General features: G+C 40.8%; 4 protein-coding genes across 4 annotated transcripts; 3 read left to right on the top strand and 1 right to left on the bottom strand.

Annotated features, from left to right (window-relative positions):
• Nucleotides 1–1,742: 1,742 nt before the first annotated feature.
• Nucleotides 1,743–7,448, top strand: CBG17395 (the record flags this gene model as incomplete). Its single annotated transcript, XM_002643959.1, has 5 exons — nucleotides 1,743–1,806; nucleotides 3,022–3,102; nucleotides 3,150–3,347; nucleotides 4,508–7,204; nucleotides 7,357–7,448. The coding sequence occupies 5 exons, from the start codon at nucleotides 1,743–1,745 to the stop codon at nucleotides 7,446–7,448; spliced, it is 3,132 nt and encodes a 1,043-aa protein (XP_002644005.1).
• Nucleotides 7,449–7,569: 121 nt separating this feature from the next.
• CBG17396 lies at nucleotides 7,570–11,297 on the top strand (the record flags this gene model as incomplete). The annotated part of the gene is made up of 7 exons (XM_045239164.1): nucleotides 7,570–8,014; nucleotides 8,062–8,174; nucleotides 8,221–8,922; nucleotides 8,979–9,336; nucleotides 9,697–10,060; nucleotides 10,110–10,392; nucleotides 11,142–11,297. The coding sequence occupies 7 exons, from the start codon at nucleotides 7,570–7,572 to the stop codon at nucleotides 11,295–11,297; spliced, it is 2,421 nt and encodes an 806-aa protein (XP_045096191.1).
• Nucleotides 11,298–12,000: 703 nt separating this feature from the next.
• CBG17397 lies at nucleotides 12,001–15,264 on the bottom strand (the record flags this gene model as incomplete). The annotated part of the gene is made up of 7 exons (XM_002643961.1): nucleotides 12,001–12,181; nucleotides 12,732–12,829; nucleotides 13,336–13,600; nucleotides 13,643–13,779; nucleotides 13,826–14,218; nucleotides 14,986–15,063; nucleotides 15,109–15,264. 7 exons carry the CDS (start codon nucleotides 15,262–15,264, stop codon nucleotides 12,001–12,003), a joined length of 1,308 nt encoding a protein of 435 aa, XP_002644007.1.
• Nucleotides 15,265–15,798: 534 nt separating this feature from the next.
• CBG17398 lies at nucleotides 15,799–20,212 on the top strand (the record flags this gene model as incomplete). Its single annotated transcript, XM_002643962.1, has 10 exons — nucleotides 15,799–15,877; nucleotides 15,925–16,140; nucleotides 17,178–17,297; nucleotides 17,349–17,486; nucleotides 17,532–17,647; nucleotides 17,695–17,786; nucleotides 18,354–18,459; nucleotides 18,504–18,709; nucleotides 18,956–19,057; nucleotides 20,137–20,212. The coding sequence occupies 10 exons, from the start codon at nucleotides 15,799–15,801 to the stop codon at nucleotides 20,210–20,212; spliced, it is 1,251 nt and encodes a 416-aa protein (XP_002644008.1).
• Nucleotides 20,213–22,182: the final 1,970 nt, after the last annotated feature.

The following is a 22,182-nucleotide window of genomic DNA, read 5'->3' on the forward strand; positions in this document are numbered from 1 at the left end:
GAGAGTGTGTAGCTACCGTAACCTGTCCGTTGGGTGAAGATAACTAGGTTGTGAAGTTAAATAAGCTATCTTTGTGGATGTTATCTACAGTTCCGAAAGACTTACGTATGAATTGGTTCAACACTCTGTGAATAAAACGTTGGTTTCAGAAAGTTGAGTATCGTCAAAATCTTGAAATTTCAACAACGTAATTGCTCTACTCGAAACCTTCCGTTCACACAATTTACCAGTTGCAGATCTTTTGTTATCTTTTGAAGGAAACGAGAAAATCGAGCTCCAAAGGCACGTATTGAATTGGCGTGCAGATTGAGTCAATTTGGTTTGACCTAGTTTTCTTGTAACGGCTGAGTTAAGTCATATCAAGACATAACGTACTTTTGGAATTTTTTAGCTTTCTCTAAAAATTCTAAAAATTTGTAAAACCTTCAAAAAAGCTAATTGACAAATTATTGCAAACGTGGGAAGAAATGGCTCAGACTGCAAAAAGTCGTCTAACTGGGGAAATGTAAAATTTTCGGGATCACTATAGACGCATAAAGTTTTAAATTTATTTTAAGAGAAAGCGCTATCTGATTACTGTAGGCTCGATTCTGAATTTGGTACATTTCGATGAACAGTGCGAAGATTCTCGAGGTCCACAAAACTTGTAACAAAGAGGTTTCCTAGCTTTCAACCTTGAGCCATTATATCTCGGTTCCTGTCGAAGATATAAAAAAATTGTCAGAAATGATGTTGTCGGAAATGTTTTTTGGTTGACTGATGTTTGATATCTGACATACTGAGTGAGATAACTGTGCTCAAATGTGGGATTCTACTAAAGCAGATACGGTTGTTAAGAACAACTGATCAGAACATACAGTGATTCTAGAAAAAAAGAAAAATATATATATATGGATTTTTCCGTCTTGGTAACTCCGGAAGGTGAACTGCTATTTCTAGAAATGAACAATATTTTGTTTTCAACTGGCCCGGAATCCCACGAAAACTTGAGAAGAAATCCCACAAGTAAAGTCCCCATTTCTTCTCTTTCGTGTATTTCTATTCTCCCGTCTCCTTGAAAAAGTGATCTGGACCGGATCAGCCGTGATATCACAGCTAATCCTTTTCATCACAAAAACTGAAACTAATCCAGCCAATCCCCAGTATAATACTCGAAATGAAAATATCCATCTTCTTTTTTCATCATCTTTCCCTTTTCACTTATTTATTTTTTCTCTTTTTTTTCCAACTTAATAGTTCCCCGGCACATGATGCGCATTCAACAACGAGTGCTCTCTTCTCAATATGCATAATTGGCTTGCCGCACATCCCGCTCCCTCCGATAAAAAATAATGGGCTCCAGAGAGAGCCGAGCCTTATTAAGCAGGTGCTTTTCCCCTTTTTCCATACTCCTCGTCATTTTCCTTTGCGGATCGATCCTGGACGGCTTCTCCTCCTCTTCGTTCTCTTCTCATTTCATCTTTTGCCTCTTGTGTTTTTTCTCCTGCTTCAAGGTTCTCTGAGGAGTATCGATTCGCATAATCTGACGGCACGGGGCGCCGGGAGCCGTCGTTTTCAAGGTTTGGTGTGACGACGTTAGGCTGAAAAAGGGCGTGAGAGCGGTCACAAGTGTGTTTACGTGTGTGCGAGACGAAGATGTGCTGTGCACATAAAGCTTGCAAAGTCGAGAGCATTTCTTGAATCACGTCTTGATGATAATGCTGGTTCACTTCTTTTTTTTCTTTTCCTGGAATATCTTGCGGATGCGAGCGTCTAATTTCTCTTGGTTTCTTCATTTTCAACCGGAAGTCTATCTTGAGGGTTTTAGTTGGATTTTGTTTCTGGATTAATTCTGAATAAAGTTTATTAAAGTTTTGGTTTCATTTTTCCCAAAAATCACATATTTTTTTCCATTCTTATTTTTTTAATCCACAGTAACAGTCAATTAGATATTAAAAAGCATTTTCATTCGATGTTTGACTATTTGACCGTCTTCAGAAGTCTGGGGCTTGGTTGTCGAGTTTCCGATCACTTTGAGAACTTGGGAGGGTGTAAAACTGATCTGGATTGAAAATTTTGAATTCATAGAATTTTTGGAAATTTCGATTTTCTGTTATTTACCGATTTTTGAAAAACGCATTTTTCACATTTCAGTACACAAACGGGTGTTTTGGAAATCAGAAAATAGCTGAAAAACTAGAATTTTTCAAAAAAAGTTGCGTGAATGCACATCGAGGTCTGTTTTACATCTTCCAAAATTTTCAAAGTGATCGGAAACTAGACAGCCGAGCTCTAGACTCCTGAAAACGATCAAAACGACTAAAAAACTTTAAAAAAAAGAATTTGTATATCTTTTTGACCGTTGTTCTGTAGTTGGATAACATTTTGGTTTGATTTTTCCTATTCATCACTTCTCTTTTTTTCAACCTTTTGATTAAGAATCAATGTTTTTTCATTATTATTCTTTTTTGTCCTATTCTGAGTCACATCATCCATTCATTCCCTTCTCCCTCTTCTTTGCCGTTAGGTTTTTTTTTCTGAACTCATCATTTCATTTCGCTGCAACATATCAAACGTTATTTTTCCTATTCGGCTGCCCAGTCTCATTACGACCCTTAAGTTTTTCTTATCCCTCTATCAGATAACATTTCTGAAAAAAAAAATTTCTTCCCTATGTATCACATTTACGTATTACTTATTCTTTCATTCGTTCTTATTATAATTTGAAAAATAACCGAGTTATTCCGCGCTCACTTAGCAAATTGGAAGCCACGTCTCCCCCGTCCACTGTCTGGTTTCGCGTCGAATCTTGCACATTGGGCGCAATACACACACGCGCGGTGTTTGCGTACGCCTTCATCGACGCATAGGCCGAACGATTATTGTTGGCGAACACTTGTTCTTTTCATGGCTTAAACAAGCTTCTTCATCGTTTTTGTGATATCGATTTTATTCAAAATTTAAAGAAAATCAAACGCGCTACGTTTTGATTGACTTTTATCCTGTTTTCAACACTTTGAAGTAAAAAAATTGTCCTTTCAGAAACCGCCAGTTTCTCAGCATCGTCACTTCATCAAATTCAAGTTTTCAAAGCAAGCAAAGTGGAGTGGGAACAAGCAAACGGTTCGGAATCAAATGAGTTTTCAATTTTCATGAATTTTTGTTTCCAGGCGAGCCGTCGGGCGGTGCGTCGTCGTCGAGTAGGTTCAATGGGCAAGAGCTGTCGGTGAGAGACGTTTTGATGGGAAATGTGCCGATACAGGACAGAAATCGTATACTTCTCGAGCAACAACATAGAGCTCGTGAAGCAGCCGACTCTCATGCGAGGTCACTGTCGATGGGAGCTGAAAGTCGCCGCAATGGGACAGGTAAGATGTTTTATAGTTTTAAACAAGACCAGCTGCACGATTTGGCGCCCATAGAGTCAACGGTCTTGTGCGATGATAAGTTTTATAAGAGTCGAAACATGCTTAACTACGTAGTATACTTGTCGATGGGCCGATTCCTAGCCGGAACCTAGGGCCGGCTGATGACTTGCTCAAAAATTGAAACCTTGAGCAAACCAGCATACAAGATGATAGAGCTCGGAGAGCTATACAACCTCAGTGAGAATCGACAGGCTCCGGGAGCGGTATTGTGGTCCGGTTCGGCATATTTTAGGCGGGCCCGTATATTGAATGTCTGCCCGCACCCGGTTACTGATTCGAATGCCAGTCGAATCTTTTCGGAGGTTGTAGAGCTCGCCGAGCTCTATCATCTGTTATGTTGCTTTCTCCATGATTCCAATTTAGAAGCAAATTATCAGCGATCTCGGGCCGGCCTGGAATCGGCCCATTGACAAGCATGTTGCGTGGGGATGAATCGGATAAAGTCTATCTCAGAAGAGACTATATCCGGCGGTCCTATGATACCGTTTGTCCCAAAACGGTACTCCCTGTCCCATCCATCCTAGAGCGGCTTCTAAGGGAATGAGACAGTGAATTAAAACTTTTGGGACATATGGTACTATCATGGAACTAGCGGTCCTATGTTGGAACTTGTCTTCTGCGATAGGCTTACTCAGTTAACCGCCGAATGTTTTCATATTTTTTTTTCCAAATTGAGTTTTTTAATGTGTCCAGTTGACACCAAGGCCTGGAGACCGGGTTTTCAGAAATTTAGCATTGAAAAAAATCCAGGAATCAGGTTTGCAACAATTCTATTGAGTTTGTCAACCTCTTAGATTTCTATTTAACCGAATTTTCTAGTTTTGATGGAGATCAGGCAGGAATGACCCCGCTGATAAAGTAGTTTTCCCAATTTCAGCACAAGACTCCCTAGAAAATAGTGCCGTGAATGTCACGAGGGGTGTTACTAGCCCAAATTTGCAAATTGCCAGAAATTTTGGTTGTTTTTGATGCCACGCGTGTTCTACAAAACGTGTAATCGAATGCTATTAAACCAGAGCTCTTAAGGAAGTACAGTCTCGATTCTTGACCATTTGAAAACTTTCGATTTTCCTAGAAACTATAAATGCGACGTTTTTCAGAGTTCCAACAAATGCGGATGAACGGATTCAATGGTCATTATCAAACAGGCACAATGCAACCAGGACCCAACGGAGCATTGGTTTACGTTCCCAACACTCACCATCATTTTGATAACCGAAGAGAATACACAGACCCCCCACCGCTTTTAGCTCCGGGTGTTGTGTCGGATATGGCAGAAGACGGAGATAATGACTCGATTCTGGACTCAATTTCAAGCGTTATTGAAGCTGGAAAGACAATAATCCATATTCGTGACATCCAGAAAGCCGCACAAAAACCGACGACTTCACCAAAACCAACTCCTATAAAAAAGGAGCATCGTCAGAAGCCGGCAGTTGCTCCGAAACTGCCAAATGTTCAAGTTCGACCGGTCTACCCAATTCAGTATCTCGTTCAGAAGACACCCAACCAAAAACAGCTTCAACCTCAACTACCGCCACCGAAACCAGCCACCCGGCCTCCACTATTTCAATTCGAAAGAGCTAACTTACCGCCAAACAACAATACTCCATCGACGAGCCAAAATCAAGCTGTCAGCCCGGTGTCTCATCAGAATTCACCAGTGGCTATCTCGCCTGTCACAGTTCAGCCTATCACAGTTCAACCGGTCATGAATAAGCCAACGAGCACCCAGCAAGTGAGCCCGGTTCAACATGTCAGCCCAATGCAACACAATACTTCACAGCCACCAACTGTTCAAAATCCACAAGTGGTTTCATTGCAGCCGAATGTCCCACTTCGAGTGAATGTTCCAAGTCCACCACAGCACATCCCTCCGATGCAGCAAAGTCTGCCGACCCAACCAGTGGCTCCTACAACGTCAGAACCATCCATCGCCCAAGTTCCACGTGCTCTACCGACGATTCCATCTGGATCCCATAATCCACCAATTCGACCATTCAACCCGGCACAACGTTTCATGCCACAGCCCTATGTTCACAAGCAGCCTCCTATCCAATTCCAGAGAGATCTTCCAATGCAACCAGTTATTCAAAAGCAATCACCAACTCAACAAGTCAGCCCAATGCAATCCTCTCCGGTTCAATCTATTTTCCCAGTGCAATCCAGCTCCTCTCCGGTTCAACAAGTCACACCACAAGTTGGTGCTACACCACCATTCTTCCATCAACCACCACCACCTCCACAATTCCTAGCTTATCGTCCTGAATCAACGAGCAACATTCATCCATCATGGGGAACGCGTCCATTTGAAATTGCCAATGAAGTGCAACAGGATCAGCAAGGTGTTCAACAAATCGACTTGGTTGGACCAGTTCCTTTGCAGCAACATCAGCAGCAACCAGAAGAGGTAGTTGGTCAACCAGTGGTGAAATTCGCTCCTCATCAAGCCTCTCCAGTTCCGCAAGTTTCACCTATTCCACAAAATGCCCTGGAGCAGCAAATTGTCCAACAAGCTATTCCGATTCAACCATTCAACCAGTATCAAGGACCACGAGAGCAAGCAGCTACTCAACCAACAGTGCCAGTTTCACCAGTCACTCTTAGTTCTCTTCCGGTGCAACAGAATCCGGAAATCTCGGTGCAAGCATTCAATCAACAAGCTTCTTCCCCAGTGCAGCAAAATGTTCAGCACTCCCCGGTCCAAATTATCAATTCTGTGATCCCCACAGTGCATCCAAATCTCCAGGAGAATCTTCACGCGCCCGAAACAATTCAACAAGCTTCACCTGTGCAACGGCGTACTCCACCTGCCCCAGGCCAACCTATTATCCATGAAATGCAAATCGTACAACAAGCTATACCGGTGCAAGCCGTCATCCCAGTTCAATCAACGCTTCCAACGACTTCAGGAAGCATCCAAAGACAAACTGTCCAATACCAACAATCGTCTCCAATTCAAACAGTGATTCATACACAGCAAGTTGTGATACATCCAGTGTCGCCAATTCCACCAGCTGAGAGTTCGTCGCGAACAAATCGTCGACCCAATAAGCCGATTTCTCCAGTTCAACCTGTTTCTCAAAACCCACCAGCGGAAGATGGGATCCCGAAATCGCCACCGGGGAGTCCACTATCAGTCCCAGAAGAGTTTCATGTAGACAAACGAAGTCACAAGGAGAAATCGTCAAAAATCAAGAAGGTGAAGATTCCTGGGAAGGATGATCACAAATTCAAGCGGCCAATTTGTGATAGAGAAAACGAAGAAGCATCATACCGGTTGTTTGCAGCGATGGAAGTCAAATCCTTATCCAGTGAGGAAGAAAAGCAACTTTTGAAAGTTCTGGAGCGGCGAGAACGGGAACATGAACGCTTGCTGGCAATAAGACCTCATCACAAGAAGAAATTCCTGGACGGGCCTATTCCAAAGCTTCCTCTCTACCTATTCACTAAATTCCGGATTATATATCTCATCCTCAAAGATTACATGTCTTTGAAAGAGATTGATAAAGTAATTGACGATCGATGGGAGCAGCAGACTACTGAGCTCTGTAGAGTCTATCAGAAAGATCCTAAAGTGTTCAAACGTCCAAGAATAAGGATCTCTTGGCCACCGGCATACTCACTTTCAAGAGCGATTCGCAGGAAAATGGATGAGGAAGATGATGATGATGTCGTCGCGCCGGTTGAGGCGAGTACGGAAGCTCAATGCTCTTCGAGTCAACCGAGAAAGTCACAACCGAAGAAATTGGAAACGAAAGCAGCTCGTAGCAAGTCGAGAGACAATAAAAAGAAAGGTAATGTTTTTTTTCAGAATTTGCATTCATTTCCAGGAGACTGAAGCTCGGCTGTCAAGTTTCTGATCAGCTTGAAAATTTTTGCAGGGTGCAGAACAGGCCTTGATTGAAATTTTTGCATCACTATTTTTCGAAAATTCCTAGTTTTTCAGTTATTAGCTGTTTTTTAGAGGCACAGTATTCACGAAAAAACCAGGCAAAAGAAGGATGTATTCCAAAAATTAGCAACTACCTGAAAAACTAAAAATGTTCCTAAGATTTTGTGAACTCGAAGTATTTAATCTAGATCTGTTTTACACCCTCCAAAAGTTTCAGAGTGATCGAAAACTTGACTGACAATCCCCAGACTCCTGAAAAAGGTCAAAATGACCGATAATCTACTGAAAAATGGGTTTTTGTATATTTTATTGACCAGTACTGTGTTTTCAGACGCTGCTTCTGTATTTCGTACGCCAGCTGCCCCACCAGCAAAGGAAGTTCGAGTTGATAAAAAATCTATCAGCGCTTCTGAGAGTGATTCTGAAGAAGAGGTCGATGACGAGGATGACAACGACGAAGACTACAACTACGAGCGTGACATCAAAGCCAAGCCATCGACTAGTTCCAGTTCCAAGAAGCGATCTGAGAGAAGAACAAAAAGTACAAACACAGCGGTGGCTCAGATTTTGGCTGATGTGGAGGTTCATGAAGATGCCCCAGAGCTGGTTGAAGTTCCAGAGCAGGTTGTGGCTCCAGAGCAGGTTGGGGCTCCAGAGCAGGTAGCTGTGGCTCCAGAACAGCCTGCGGCTCTAGAGGAAGTAGCAGAGCAGGGTAATTTGAAGTCAAATGAGATAGTAGGGAACATTTTATTATTCTAGGACCCACGCCTGCTCCATCGTTAGCTCGAACTCAACGTTCAAAGAGAATATCCGCTGGCCACGCAGGAGAAGCTAGAGAACCAAAACAACGCAGATCCGAGCGTCTCAAAAATGTGAGTGAATGCACTCTATGCATTCTAATAAAATCTATTCTTTCAGACTACATCGAGCCTCTTCTCCCGGTTGACTCTTCAAGCAGCGCAAGACGAAGAAATGTTGGACATCATTCTGGACAATCAGGATTTCATAATGGGCGATGATGACTGTGAAGATGAAGAGGATGAGATGGAGGAGGAAGACGACGAGGGAGAGTTTGTGGAGGATGAAGAAGCTGAGGAGGTGCGAGCAGTGGCTCCAGCTGATGTAGTGGCTCCAGCAGCAGCAGCGGTAGAACCAACAGCGACCCCGAAAGAAGAACAAAAAATTGAGACAGTCGAGGAGCAGTCCCTGCCCGACTATGAAGATGTGATGCTTGAAGATCGAAAGGAAACTAAAAAGGCTACCGATCCATTCTTGAATTTCAACGACATCTTGGTCAACGAAGAAGATATAGTCTCCACCGAGCAGGCAGCTAAGCCAGTTCCAAAAACTGTTGCTCGGCGATCGAAAAAGAAAGCCGTTGCAAAGCCACGAAAAGATAACCGAGGCCGTCCAAGGAAAGTGGTGACAGAAAAACCAACTCAATATGTTCCACCAGCGGAGCCTACAGCTCCTCCAGGCCCTCCAACTGCACGTCAGATAGCTTCTCGCACCAAAGCTCTACCTGTCGCAATTCAATCTCCTGATTTCATAAATCCAGGTCCAGCACCAAGAGTAAGACAAAATGTTGCAAGAATGGAGTATTCTAAAAGAGTTCCTGACGTGAGTTTTGACTTTTTCTTTTATCTTTCTAGTTCACTAATCACCTTAATTTTCAGAACGTTGTGAAGTCGCTCTTCGAGCAAATCTTGACACCCGCTGAGGCCAAAAACGTTGAGATCATGGATCACTTCCCGTCGCCAGTCGTTCGCCGTGGTATATACAATCGTGGAACACTGTGCTACGCTATCTCGACCTATCAGCTGCTCATGCGAGTTCCACAACTCTACTCCATCGTTCGAAGTCATTTGAAACAGCACCGAAGATTGTATGATGTGTTGATAGTTGAGGGAAATGAGGGCGAGAAGCTTATCAAGTCAATTGCCAATGCCAAAGAATGCTTCACTTGTCAGTTGGCTGTTGCCATCTCGGGGAGACCAAACGCTCGGGATCGTCCATTCGATACTATTGTTCCTGGTGAGTCACAGAAGTTTAGAGATTGTTAGGTCTGTGGTAAGACTGTGCAAATCGATGCCGCGGCCGGACGTGAATCAGGTCGTGGGCAGGTTGCTGTGGACATTTTTGTTAGGGCACTTTTGGGATAGGTAGGGTTCGTCGGCCTAGCGGTTTGGTCCACGTCAACCTATTCACAGCCCGGCCGCAGCTCTGGTTCCGAGTGTCTTTGGTTTGTGTTTTTTTTTTCAGAAAATCGCCAAACATTTTGCTCACGGTTTAGACTATCCAAAAAAAAATTTTCCGAGCAGAAGATAACGTTTCAATTGAAATTTAGAAAGGAAATAAAATACAATTTGCGAAATAAAATTCCCTCATTTCCAGGACTCGACGCTAAACAACAGCAATGTGTCATGGAAACCATGCAAGTGTTCTTCAAGACCCTCGACATTGAGTACATGATGGACCACCCGGATTTCCAGTGTCACGAATACTTCCGTAGTTCTCCAGTCAGAAAATTCTTCGAGATTGACTACGTTTTGAATTGTGAGCTTCGAGAGTATCATATTGAAATGCAATCCAATTATTTTCTTTCAGATGAATGCACAATGTGTGGCTACAAGAAAGCTAACGATGACAAGTCGGTATACGTCTCGGTCAATCTGACAAAACGTACAAAACTATCAATGCAGAATCTCGCAGATAGTTTGTACAAACCATCAAAAGTCACTGGATTGAAATGTGACAAGTAAGACATACTAATAATAGTTCGAATTAAATTTTAAAAAAAAAATTAGTTGTGAAAGCACCCTGCTCACCGTCTACTACAGCTTCAAATCGTTGCCGGATGTACTACTGTACTTTGTTCCACGCATCAAGGAGTACGGTGGTGTCAAGGATACGACTGCAGTGATTCTGAACAACGAGTTATACATGAGAGATGCTAACCAAATGCACAAATATGTTCTGTGCTCTTATATTATGCACGGTGGATGCGGATTTGGGGATGGTGGTCACTACAAAATCTTTGAAATCGACCATTCATCTTATAATGTTAACAATGAGTTCAATGATTCGCAGGTGAGGTTTTGGGGGATATGGTGGGCGGAGTTCTAACACAGTACAGGTCAATAAGAAATTAAGAGATATAATTTTCAGAATTTTCTGGCTATTTCGACCATTTTCCATAGTCTGGAGCACGGTTATCAAGTTTCTGATAACTTTGAAAAGTTCGGAGAGTGTAAAACAGACCTAGACTGAAAACTTTGCATTCACAGAACTTTTTGAAAATTTGTAGTTTTTCAGCTATTAGCGGATTTTTGAATGGCAACCATTTTGATACCGTTTTTGCACTGAAAACGTAAAAAAGGTGTCTTCCAGAAATCAGGAAATGGTTGACAAACTAGTATTTTTGTAAAATTCTGCAAATAGAAAGTCTTCAATCTAGGTCCGTTTTACACCCTAGAAAATTTTCAAAGTGACCGGAAACTTGACAGCCGAGCTACAGACTTTTGAAATTGGTGAAAATGGACAGAAATCCACTGAAATACCGTAAACACTCTAATAGAAAGCCACCCAAGTCGCCAAGTTTGTGCCCTTATATCTGGGTTTCTATGAAAGAGATGAAAAAGTGATCAACTGAGAAAATGTTTTTCATAATTTCAGCAACATTTTTTGATTAACCACTTTCTGATATCTTTCACAGGAATTGAGATATATGGGCTCTAAGTTGGAGGGTTGGGTGACCTTCTATTAGAGCGTTTACGGTATACGTTTGTGTATCTTATTGAGCGGTGACGTGTTTTTCTATTGTTGAAATCTATTTTCAGGTTTTCATTGACCAAAATCCAACCCATGACTTCCATCTTGTGCTTGCGATGTTCAGAAAACCGGATGCTGTCGCAAAGGACGCCCCAACTGATATCATTTTTGATGGTCGTGGAAATATAGTGTATTGCGATGAGAAGCATTGCACATCTTTGTAATCTAGCCGCGTTTTTGAGGTTCTAGAACTAGTTTAATGGTATCTATCAGTCTTCTATGCACCACACTTTCTTTTAGCAAATTCACAGACTTTCCTATCCTTTTTCTTCTTTCTTAAAAAATACTATCTTGTTCTATTGTACCGTTTTTTTTGTATCAGATCTCTCTGTCTCTGTTTTTTCTTCACGGCGGTATTATATGAAACATAATTCCCGATCCAGTTGTTTCCTTCTATCCCTGGTAATCATTGCTTGCTTGTCATTCATTTTATCGTCTACACTGCATTATACGTTTTTTTCGGTCTAAATGTATTTTCTCATTTATCCCATAAACAGGGGCTGTCCTGTAAACTATTCTAATAAATCCGTGTGAAATATTATTTATTTTTTCAGAATTTTTGAGTCTCGGCTTGTCTCAGTCTGAGTTTCCAGTGAATTTTACCAAAATTTGCTGAAATTTCAGAAACCTTTTACGCGAAAATAACCTGGGCTCATCGAGCCGGGCCATGATTAAGTATGGCTTATGTGAACAGGAAATGAACTAAAAAAGATTCATATCCTTCTCATGGTTAAAAAAAAGTGAAAATACAATAATAAATAAACTCGCTCAATATGAAAATGGCAACTGGAATTCACTACACATAACATATCATCAGCACGCGCTAGATACACAAAATAATTTACAACTAGGTCCAACATCAAAGTCTTATTTCTTCTTCATCAGCTCGGCCATTTTGGTGTCGATGGCGGCTAGAAAGTCTTCGGTGATGAGATAGGCGCCCTTTTCGGTTCCCTTCTTGGTTCCGTGGATGCAGATTGACAGGTCTTTGGTCATTTTTCCCTCCTCGACGGTGTCAATGCATGCCTTTTCCAATGTCAGCGAGAACCTGAAATCAAGGATATTGAGATTTGAGATCTATAAGAAGATTTTAGATCTGATTTGTGAGAAACATCGTTTTATCCTTGAGCGTCGCCGGCATTTTCTGGTCGGAGGATGGTCAGATTCCGGATGAGACCGCTACTAAAGCGGACCAAACTCCGACAAACTTATGACAAGGTTGTAAGCTCATAGTATTCAACTTTCAACAACAATCTGACTATGGTCTCTTACATATACATCCCTTTTTGGGTAAAATCCAGCCAAAACCTAGCCATTATCCGTACGAAAGCTGCTTGAGTGGCCTGCTTGGTTGCTGCTATAGTCTTTTGAGCTTAAGTTATGGCTTCGCCGTCTTTTGAGCAAACTTTGGTTTTGAATGGGGATTTCGGTTGCGGCTGGTTTCTTTTAAAGTAAGGCTGAAGTTTAACACCCTTTGAGCACACTTGGGGCAGTTTTCAGAAAGCTTTACCAACCTTCGGCTAAAAGACGATAGCCGTAGTCTGACATGTTGACGCCGTCTACTTCATTGCAAATCTGATTTTTGAAGAAAAACTTACGTCTTCAAAGCTTCATTCTCATCCAAAACACCTCTGTGATGAAGTCCTCTGGTCCAGGCAAAGATTGAAGCAATTGGGTTGGTCGATGTGGAGTTTCCCTGGATATCGTGGCTATTACGAGATAAAAATGTGTTTCATCGCAATATATGCGTAGCTGTATCCGTGAAAAACGGTTCCAACAAACTCGATCACGATGGCAATGTTCCGATCACATGTGCAGCCGTGATCGGAACTTTGGGATTGTGATGGGTGCAAGGTTGAGACCGGCGCTCCGATGTTGAACCGTTTTCTCAGAGAGAGCGGCCCACGATCCAAGGGTACATCAAAAAAGGGTACATCGAGGGTACATCGAGTTCTTAGGGTACATTGGTTCTGAGGGTACATTGGATCTTAGACTGTAAGGCGTTTTAGCCTAAGCCTATAATTTTGAGCAGAAATCAAAATAGTATGTATAAAAATATTGATTTACTTTTTTTGCCCACCTACATGTACCGAACAATCCAATGTACCCTTGGAACCAATGTACCCTAATAACTCGATGTACCCTTGGATACTGGGCCAGAGAGAGCAGATTTTTCTCGTCTTGTCTCACTCAATTACCCACCTTCTGATGCTCACGATAATGACGAGTAACTGTTCCATGCGCTGCTTCTGCTTCCATTGTCTTTCCATCTGGACACATAAGCACCGAAGACATGAGTCCAAGGGATCCGTAACCTTGGGCAACAATATCACTTTGCACATCTCCGTCGTAGTTCTTGCATGCCCATACAAATCCTCCGGAACTCTTGAGAGCCTGCGCAACTTGGTCATCAATCAAACGATGCTCATACCAGATCTTGTTGTTCTTGAACTCGGCCTCATATTTTCTGAAAACCTTGTTTTCCATGATTGCTAACTTGAATGCTCACCTTTCATAGATATCTTGGAAAATATCCTTGAATCGACCATCATACTTTTTCAGAATTGTGTTCTTTGTGGAGAGATACAGTGGCCATTTCTTCATAAGTGAGTATTGGAAGCATGAGTGAGCAAATCCTTTGATGCTCTGAAAAATACGATATATCATCTCATACATCTTCTTCTTCGCATACCTCATCAGTATTATACATAGCCAATCCAACTCCTCCTGAGTTCTTAAAGTCAAACACCTTGTGAATATCCTTCGACCCATCAGCATTATTCACAACCAATTCCAACGTCGATCCCTCTGGAATCACCAGATCCGTGCATTTGTACTGGTCACCAAACGCATGACGACCAATTGTGATGGGCTCAGTCCATCCTGGCACCAACCGTGGAATGTTTTTGCAGAGAATCGGCTCACGGAACACAGTTCCACCGAGAATGTTTCTGATGGTTCCGTTTGGTGAGAGCCACATCTTTTTGAGTTTGAATTCTTTGACTCGAGCCTCGTCTGGTGTGATGGTGGCGCATTTGATACCGACGCTGTACTCGAGGATCGCATGGGCGGCGTCTACAGTGACCTGAAAGATTCGAATTGTTTTTAATGAATTTGTTGGGCTAATGGATACTAAAATTGAAGAAATCGGCTCAATTTTTAATTTGGATGACCTGTAACATTTCAAAAGTGTGGCTCTAGCCGGCAATCAATGTTCTATCCAATTTTAGCTAGAGATTTCGGTAAAAATACTGTATTTCTTGAAGAAGAGCATGTTCCATTTGTGCAGTATCAGCTTAATTATCTTGGTTTTTTCAAAAGATACCAAAAATTTGTGTACTGACAAAATATTAGTCGTATAATCACCAATAATTCATCGGTTAACAAATTGTATAGAGTGAGCTGCTAGTAGTGCAATTACAATATCTTTATTCCATTTTTTTGAATTTCTAATTCAGGTTTTCTTAAAGCACGACATTCACTTTTCTCGTTCAGTCATCGTGAATCCTTTGATAAAAGTGTCCTTCCCGACAGATTTGAGCATATTTTTGAATCAAAAGTGGTAATCTGACGAAACCTTCGGTTTTTGAAAAAGCCTAGCCCAATTTTGGACAGGAAATGTTGAAAAACGGATGTGTAGCGGACCATGATCAGGTTTTGATAAGACTTTTTCTGATCTTATAAGCGGCCTGATCCGGAACATAAACAATTTTCTTTCAAAAAAATGGTCGGCGCGCCCGAGTATAGGTCACAAGTAAATTGAGTTCAAAAAACTGGTTTTCATGACGAGTTTGATTTTTGTGTTCAAAACCAACCCATCAATCAAACCAATCCTAATTTTTCTCTTCTTACCTGATCATTAGTATCATCTCTGTATTCGAGTCCAAGGTCGTAATACTTGATATCGAGATCCAAATATGGGAAAATGAGCTACAAAATATATTTTTTCAAATTTCAAAAAATCATTGTGCTTACCTTGTCCTTAATTTCCTTCCAGATAATTCTTGTCATCTCATCTCCATCCAAATCCACCACTGGATTCTTGACCTTGATTTTCTGTCGTTCTTGGGTGGCAGCGGTGGCAACATTGCGAGCCAACAAGACGTTCCGTGAACTGAGTCTGCTCAACATCTCCTGAAAAAACGAATAAATGAGTTAAATGTAGTTGTAAACAACGTGTGTGTGTTGACGTGGAAGGTAGAACGATAGGTGAATGAATGAAGAAAACGAGAGTGGACGTACGCGCAGGCCGGTCAGTTTGATAAGAAGGACATGACATTCTTATCTTGACAAACTATCCAATATTGCACGATTAGGAGGGTAGGAGAACAACGAAAAGAAAGGAAACAGAGGTCAGATATTGTTTTGTTTATTGCTAGGGAGGATACGAGGATACAACAAAAAGAGAAGAATACGTAGACGGACCTTGGGGTCAAATGGACCACTGTGTGCGCGCGCACACATATAACACACAAGAAGAAGAAGAGAAGAAAGTTCTGAATTGCACGCTATATGACGCCACATTGCGGACCGTTGCTCTGGGAGAACCCGATTAAAATGCAACGTTGCGTTGAATAAATTTTCGGTGGTTTCCCTTGAAAAATTGTTCATTTTGCATTTTTTTTGCCCTTCTCCCTTTTTTCCACGTATATTGATTTTTCCAGGATGATCTCCGTCAAACGGGGCACCTGGATTTTCCTCTTCGTACTTGGAGTACTTACAGCCATCACGTGTCAATTTACAAGTGAGTTTTTACTGTATCTTTTATTTAAAAACCGGTCAATTTTTCAGATACCCTCACCTATCTTCATGTTATCAGCCACGTGGCCATTCTCACCGCAGCGCACTTTGCATTGGCATTTCCACCGGAGGAGCTGCTCGACGGATTGGGTCTCACTTTGTATGATTTGTTTTCGATTATTTATGATCAGAGAAACTATTCGTACATCGATTATGCTGCAAAACGGGTGCTGTTTTTCCATGTGTTCGTGGCATCGTATCCAGCATGTGAGTTGATTATTATGGCAAGTTGAGAATTCAAAAAATCTAGCAAAAAAACAAAAATTAGTGAATAAATCAAAAGCGCGTTCACGTCTATTGATTTGTTCGCAAACTTTGATAGTATTTTGCTTCACGAGACTATTTGTTCGTGAAATAAAAATAACATAAACATTATACAAACGAAAGAAATTAGCTACTGGGCTGTCGGCTTGTAACTTCTCGTCAGAAATTGAGGCGGTTCTGCTTTCGGACGGATTTGAGCCGGGTTCTTGCCGGAACTTACCCAAAAACGTATAGCGAGCGAGGCTCTTGTCATAAGTTCTCCGGAGTTTAGTCGGCTTCAAGACAGAAAATTCAATTTCAAAGACATACCGTACGTGCTCTAACAGAAGCCCACCCAATATGTGACCTTTGAACTCAATTACCTCGGTTCCTTTTAAATATATTGAAACAGTTTTAACCATACTTGCAACGGGACGGGCCGGGGCGGGCCGGGCTTTTTTCAGAGTTTTCAGGGCCCGGCCCGGCCAGGGCCCGGCCCGGCCAGGGCCCGGCCCGGCCAGGGCCCGGGCCCAGCCCGGCTAGGCCCGGCCCGTCTGGGCCCGGATTTTTGGAAAATTTTTTTCTGTATTTCAAAAAATTTTTTGGGGTCAACAGAAAAAATGGACGATTTTTCTAACAAGAAAAAAATTTTTCAAGATAAGAGTGTGCATAAAAAATAGTTCTTTTACAAAGAAATTTGAAAAAATTTCTGAAATTTCAAAAAATTTTTCACATTTGGAAAACCCGAGCCCGCCGGGCCGAGGAGTCACGGGCCGGGCCGGGCCGAACCCTGGAAAAATTTTCGGCTGGGCCCTGATTTTGCAAGTATGGTTTTACATAGATAGCAAGGTAATCGGGCTCAAAGTGAACGTGTAGGGTAAGCTGCTTCGTGAATTTGCAAAATACCGATACTTAATATTTTAGTCGGCATCTGAGGCAAAAACTAGTAAGGACAAATACTGCCTATGAACCTGTGAAACATACTATTTTAATTTTTTCAGTAATCTCCGGTTACTTCGTTCATGGACAACTCTTTACTACCGCAATCAACACACGTCGCTTTCCAGAACTCTTCGACCACCCATGGCTTTGGCTTCTAGTGTTTGTCACCTCTGTGATAGGTAAGAATCCTCTTATTTTTCTTCTGATATCAAAACATCACTCATTTTTAGGATTGGTGACTTACTACTACAAAATCAGGGAATACACTCAATGGTCAGCGTTCCAATACTTCATGGATCATCCGGAAACGTTGGACGGCGTGGAGACAGTGATCAATGATCCTGAAACCTTTCGAATCAGACTGTCACGTGTGTGTTTTCCAATCGGATTGTTTTGAAATATTCATTTTTCAGAACGCACGCACGTCTACGTGACCCGGAATTTTTTCATCTACTCATCGAATTGGAGGTTTGTAGCAGTCAGGATTATTGATGTCAGGCTTCAGGTGGATAATACAAGAATGCCTATGGTAAAAAGTTATCATATTTGTTCACGAAAAAAAAGAAAAAAATTTAGATTATGAATATTCACGACGAGGAGGAACGGTTGCGGGCAATGTTCATCAAAGTCAACTTTAATGTTCCGTACTTGGCACCATTCACTATGACGTAAGTCTTAAGTGAGAAAATAGCTCATTTACTTCATAGAACATAAGAGCAAAAAAAATTTAACTGTCAGAGCTACTCGGGCGTGGGTTGATCAGATCCTGAATTAAACCACAACTGAACACCATCAACCTCTGAGCGAGACCCGCCTTGGGCAAATAATGTTGAAAAACTGGCAAAGATTTGTCTATAATTCAAATTCCTATCATTTCTGACTTTTTACAAGCCCACAACCGATTAACTTCGGGTCTATACCAGAAGAGAAATCTTATGTTGGGACCCTCGGGCTCAGTATGAAATTATTAGTCCCAAGGAAATAACCGAAGAGCTGGGTCCGAGTTTTGAGCAGTTCCTCTATTCAAAAACTATTTAAAATATGTTGTCGGTCTAGCTAAATCCAAATTCTATGCTTGGCTCAACTTGGCAACCAAAAACATGCAGGTGCCAATAACAACAATATATCTAATTATAGTTTTTCAATTCTCGGAAAGCGAAATATTTCTCATTTACCAGTATCTAACCTTTGAGATTCAAAACTTTTCATTTCCAACCACAAATTGCCTATTTCAGACTACGCCAAGACTACTATCATCAACTGAACGAGATTCTGGAAATTCCGATTTTTGTACCACCTCATATCACGGTCCCGATGACGATTATGGAGGAACTGAAAGAGGTATCCCAAACGTTCCCCTATAATTCCGACCTAACAATTTTCAGGATTTCGTCCATCGGATTCGTAATAACAGTCGACACACTCATCGTGTGAAACGTAGCGAGCAAGATCCGTGCTTTGCATGTGGTAGCGAAGAGAACATCATCAAAATTAGCAAGTCTTGTACAGGCGAAGAACAACGACTTCTGTTCCATGACGTTGTACTGAATCCAACTCCAAACTGTGAAAACTGCACCTGCCGTCCATTGTGGTAAGCGTCCAAAAGAAAATGAAAGTCTTTCAACGATCTTGAGGTCAATTACCATACTGACCGATTAATTATGGGTACAAGTAGGGAAAGGGGACACATGAATGGGAGATGACAGCTGGGGTATAGATTCAAGAAAGAAGCTTCTTTACATATGCCATCTGATACCATAATCAGCATCGCTTGCAAAACGATAGTGCCGCGCGCGATCACGGAAGAAAACGACTTAATTATTGTGTCTTTATTCAGGTGCTGCGGATGTATTGCGCAAATTTTCATAACACGGCAGAAAATTGATAATGTGAATCGATACGAGTATCATCGAGGGAGTGGAAAGTGTCCGACGTGCAGGTAAGAATTGATTGAAATGTGCCTAGGACGGAATTCGACAAAAATGAAATGGAGATACTGTATATGCTCTAATAGAAGACCGTGACCTTTGAGCGCAATTATCTCGGTTCCTAGGAGAGATATAAAAAATATGTGAACTTATAAAATATTGGTGATATTATGAAAATATTATTTCATCAGTTAACAAATATTTGTTATCTATTATTGGAACCAAAATAATGAGTTCAAAGTGCACGTAAAGGTTAGGATTAAGCATGTAGAGTATGTTTGAAAGACTTCATTGATCTGATAAGTCGTGATAATTTCCAGCTAAAGTTATTATTTCAAAAAAAAACTTCATAGAACATTTTTAGAAGTTCGAAAAGGGTTGATGAAGAATCCAATATTTGAAATCGACATACAAAAATGAAAATTTTCCAGCAGTGACAAAATCTACTTTCCTCTAAAAAAAAGCCTACCCAAACCTTAAACTTTAAGCTCGATTATCTTGGTTTTTGTGTAAAGTATCAGAAATGTGCCAATTGATCAAATATTGCTGATATCATGATACTAAACTATTAGTTGACACATTATTGATATCTTTCCCAGCTATCGAGATAAATGAAGTCGAAGTTGACGGTTTGGGAGGGCTTCTATTAGAGAGATATCCACCGGTTACAGTATTCATGTGGAAAATCAAAATTTCAAATTTTTCACTTTGTTAAAAATAACTTGACAGCACAAGTATTTTCATGAAGTTGTAAACTTTGAAAATCGATACCAGATGCCATCTGGCAGATGACAAAAATTTTAGCTTCATGTTTGTTTCATGCAGAAATAAAATTTTCATGGATTAGATGAGTATTAAGGATTTATTTGGCTTTTAGAATTTCTTGATCCCCTGAAAACAGAAAAAAGCTTTTTGCCTCTCTTTCAAAAATTCCTCTATCGCTTCTGTCGATTCTAACACAATCAGAAGTTTGTATTAGAAAGTTCATAACCTTTGTCTTGTGACGCATCATCATCAAAAACATTTATATTACAAAAATACATTTGCCTCCATTCCACCATTTCTATTAAAAATCGCAAATCTTTTTCAGAAAGACATTCTGCATTCGAGACGTGCACTTTGTCGACTTTGACTACATTGCAGAGGAAGAGGAAGCGTCGACTTAAAATGATATTTTGAGAATCTCCTCTCACATTTTCCTATTTTGTCCGTCTTTCATGTATGATTGCCTTTTTTGCAGCCAACACTTTTCTCCCATCCCCTTCCATCTATCTATCTCGCATGTATATTTGTAGAATTCTTTGATTTTTTTTTCTTCCTCTTCCTCCACACGTCCCATCATCCCGAAAGCACATTTCCGCCAACTGCTGTCCGCGTCTTTTCTCCGCTTTCCACCAAACCCCTTCGTTTCACGAACGCCATTGGGCATCGGGTGTACAGATGGTAAATGTCTGCCGCGCGTACCCCCACGCGTTCGTCTCCGAGCCCCGCAATTGTTGTGGGTCAAGCAGCTGGTTTTTCCGCTTCTCCCGGGTGTTTGACCGGGTCAGGAATCTCCTTTCACCCTCCCCCCTCTCTTTCACCACTCTCTGTATCCCAGACATTCCGAACTCACCAATAGTTTTTTTCCTTCTTTTTTTTCCCGACATTTTCCATCCAATGGACACTTTTTTCGAATTTAACCTTTTCTATCTAATTATCCTAGACTCAAAACTAAAGTTCATGTACCCACATTCATTTTAATGTGCTGGGAAACAAAAAAAGAATAGTGTAATCGGGGAAGAGAGACGCCGAGCAGTAGTCTGATCGAGCAGTCATTCTTTACATTCTTTTTTCTTTCTCTTTACTCTGAATCTTTACTCTGAACCCTCGCCGCCCCACATGAGTAACCGTTTCTTTGGCGCATGGTGCCAGTTCTTTTTTTCTTACTCATCCTCCTCTCACTGTCCCCCTTTACTTCTTTAACCCAGTTTCTCTGAACTACGGTTTTCTTGTGTTAGCGTCTTACCCGGCTTTTTTCTGAATAATGCATTTTTGAACATAGCTCTTTTGCAATAATAAACTTGGTGAGACAAATTGGTGCAACTCTAAAATATACTCCTTGGATAATAGACTGTGCGCAGTGTATTGAACAAACAAGAGGGGTCAATGGACCTCCGACAAGCAAACAGAGTCGAATAGTCGCAAAACTTATTGAGTGACGTACCTAGAACTAGATTCGATAAAGTTTGTTATTCGGTCAAATTCTTAGGTTTTTGGAATATAAAGTTTTAAAAAATTAGTTTAAAAACTATTTTTTTCACAATGTTTAATTTTCTGCTGTCGAAAATTCTAAGTTTGAGAAAAACATGTGTTCGACGTTTAGCATTTTATTGGTTTTACTGTGAAAACAACAATTTTCCAAATTTTCCAAATTTTAGGCAATTTTCTCTGTCTTCCATATTTATCCATATTTATATTTATCGTAACACAAGTAAAGGGAAGACATTTTTCAACATTCATGGGGCTCTGTGAATTGCATACAGCTGAAATTTATTGGCATTTTCTTGAGGTGTCAGGTTGAAATTTTGAGATGTTAGGCTAAAACAAAAAATATGTGTATTTTCATTTTTTTTTTCATTTTTTGAAGATTTTCACCGTTTTTTCTAGGTAAATCGGTAAAAATTGATTAAAATGGTAATAATAACTGAAAATATTTTTTAAAATGTTGAAAATTGGGCAAACTGAAAAATAACATTTGAAATAGTCTTAAAGAATACGGTAGTTTGCGTTATCGCATTTAAGAAAAATTTAACGAGTTGTCCGCTCTCAACATTTTTCACAAACATCGATAATACTGTATGTACCTGAAAGACCACACTATACGTGCACTCTGAGCTCAACTATCTCAATTCCTGTGCAAGATATCAAAATGTTGTCAACTGATAAACTATTTGTCATAATACTACCAATACTTTATCAGTTGATAAATTTTTGATACATCTTATAGGAATTGAGATAATCGAGCTCAAAGTGCAGATATAGGGTTTAGGTCCATTAGAGCTTGCTGATAAATTGTTTGATCAGATAGAGGTAATCCATTTTGCTGGGTACTGTTGATGAAAAGTAGATTAGCATACAAGAACACCCATTCCTT

The sequence above is a fragment of the Caenorhabditis briggsae genome, assembly GCF_000004555.2.
Source record: "Caenorhabditis briggsae complete genome, chrX, whole genome shotgun sequence".
NCBI lineage: Eukaryota > Metazoa > Nematoda > Chromadorea > Rhabditida > Rhabditidae > Caenorhabditis > Caenorhabditis briggsae.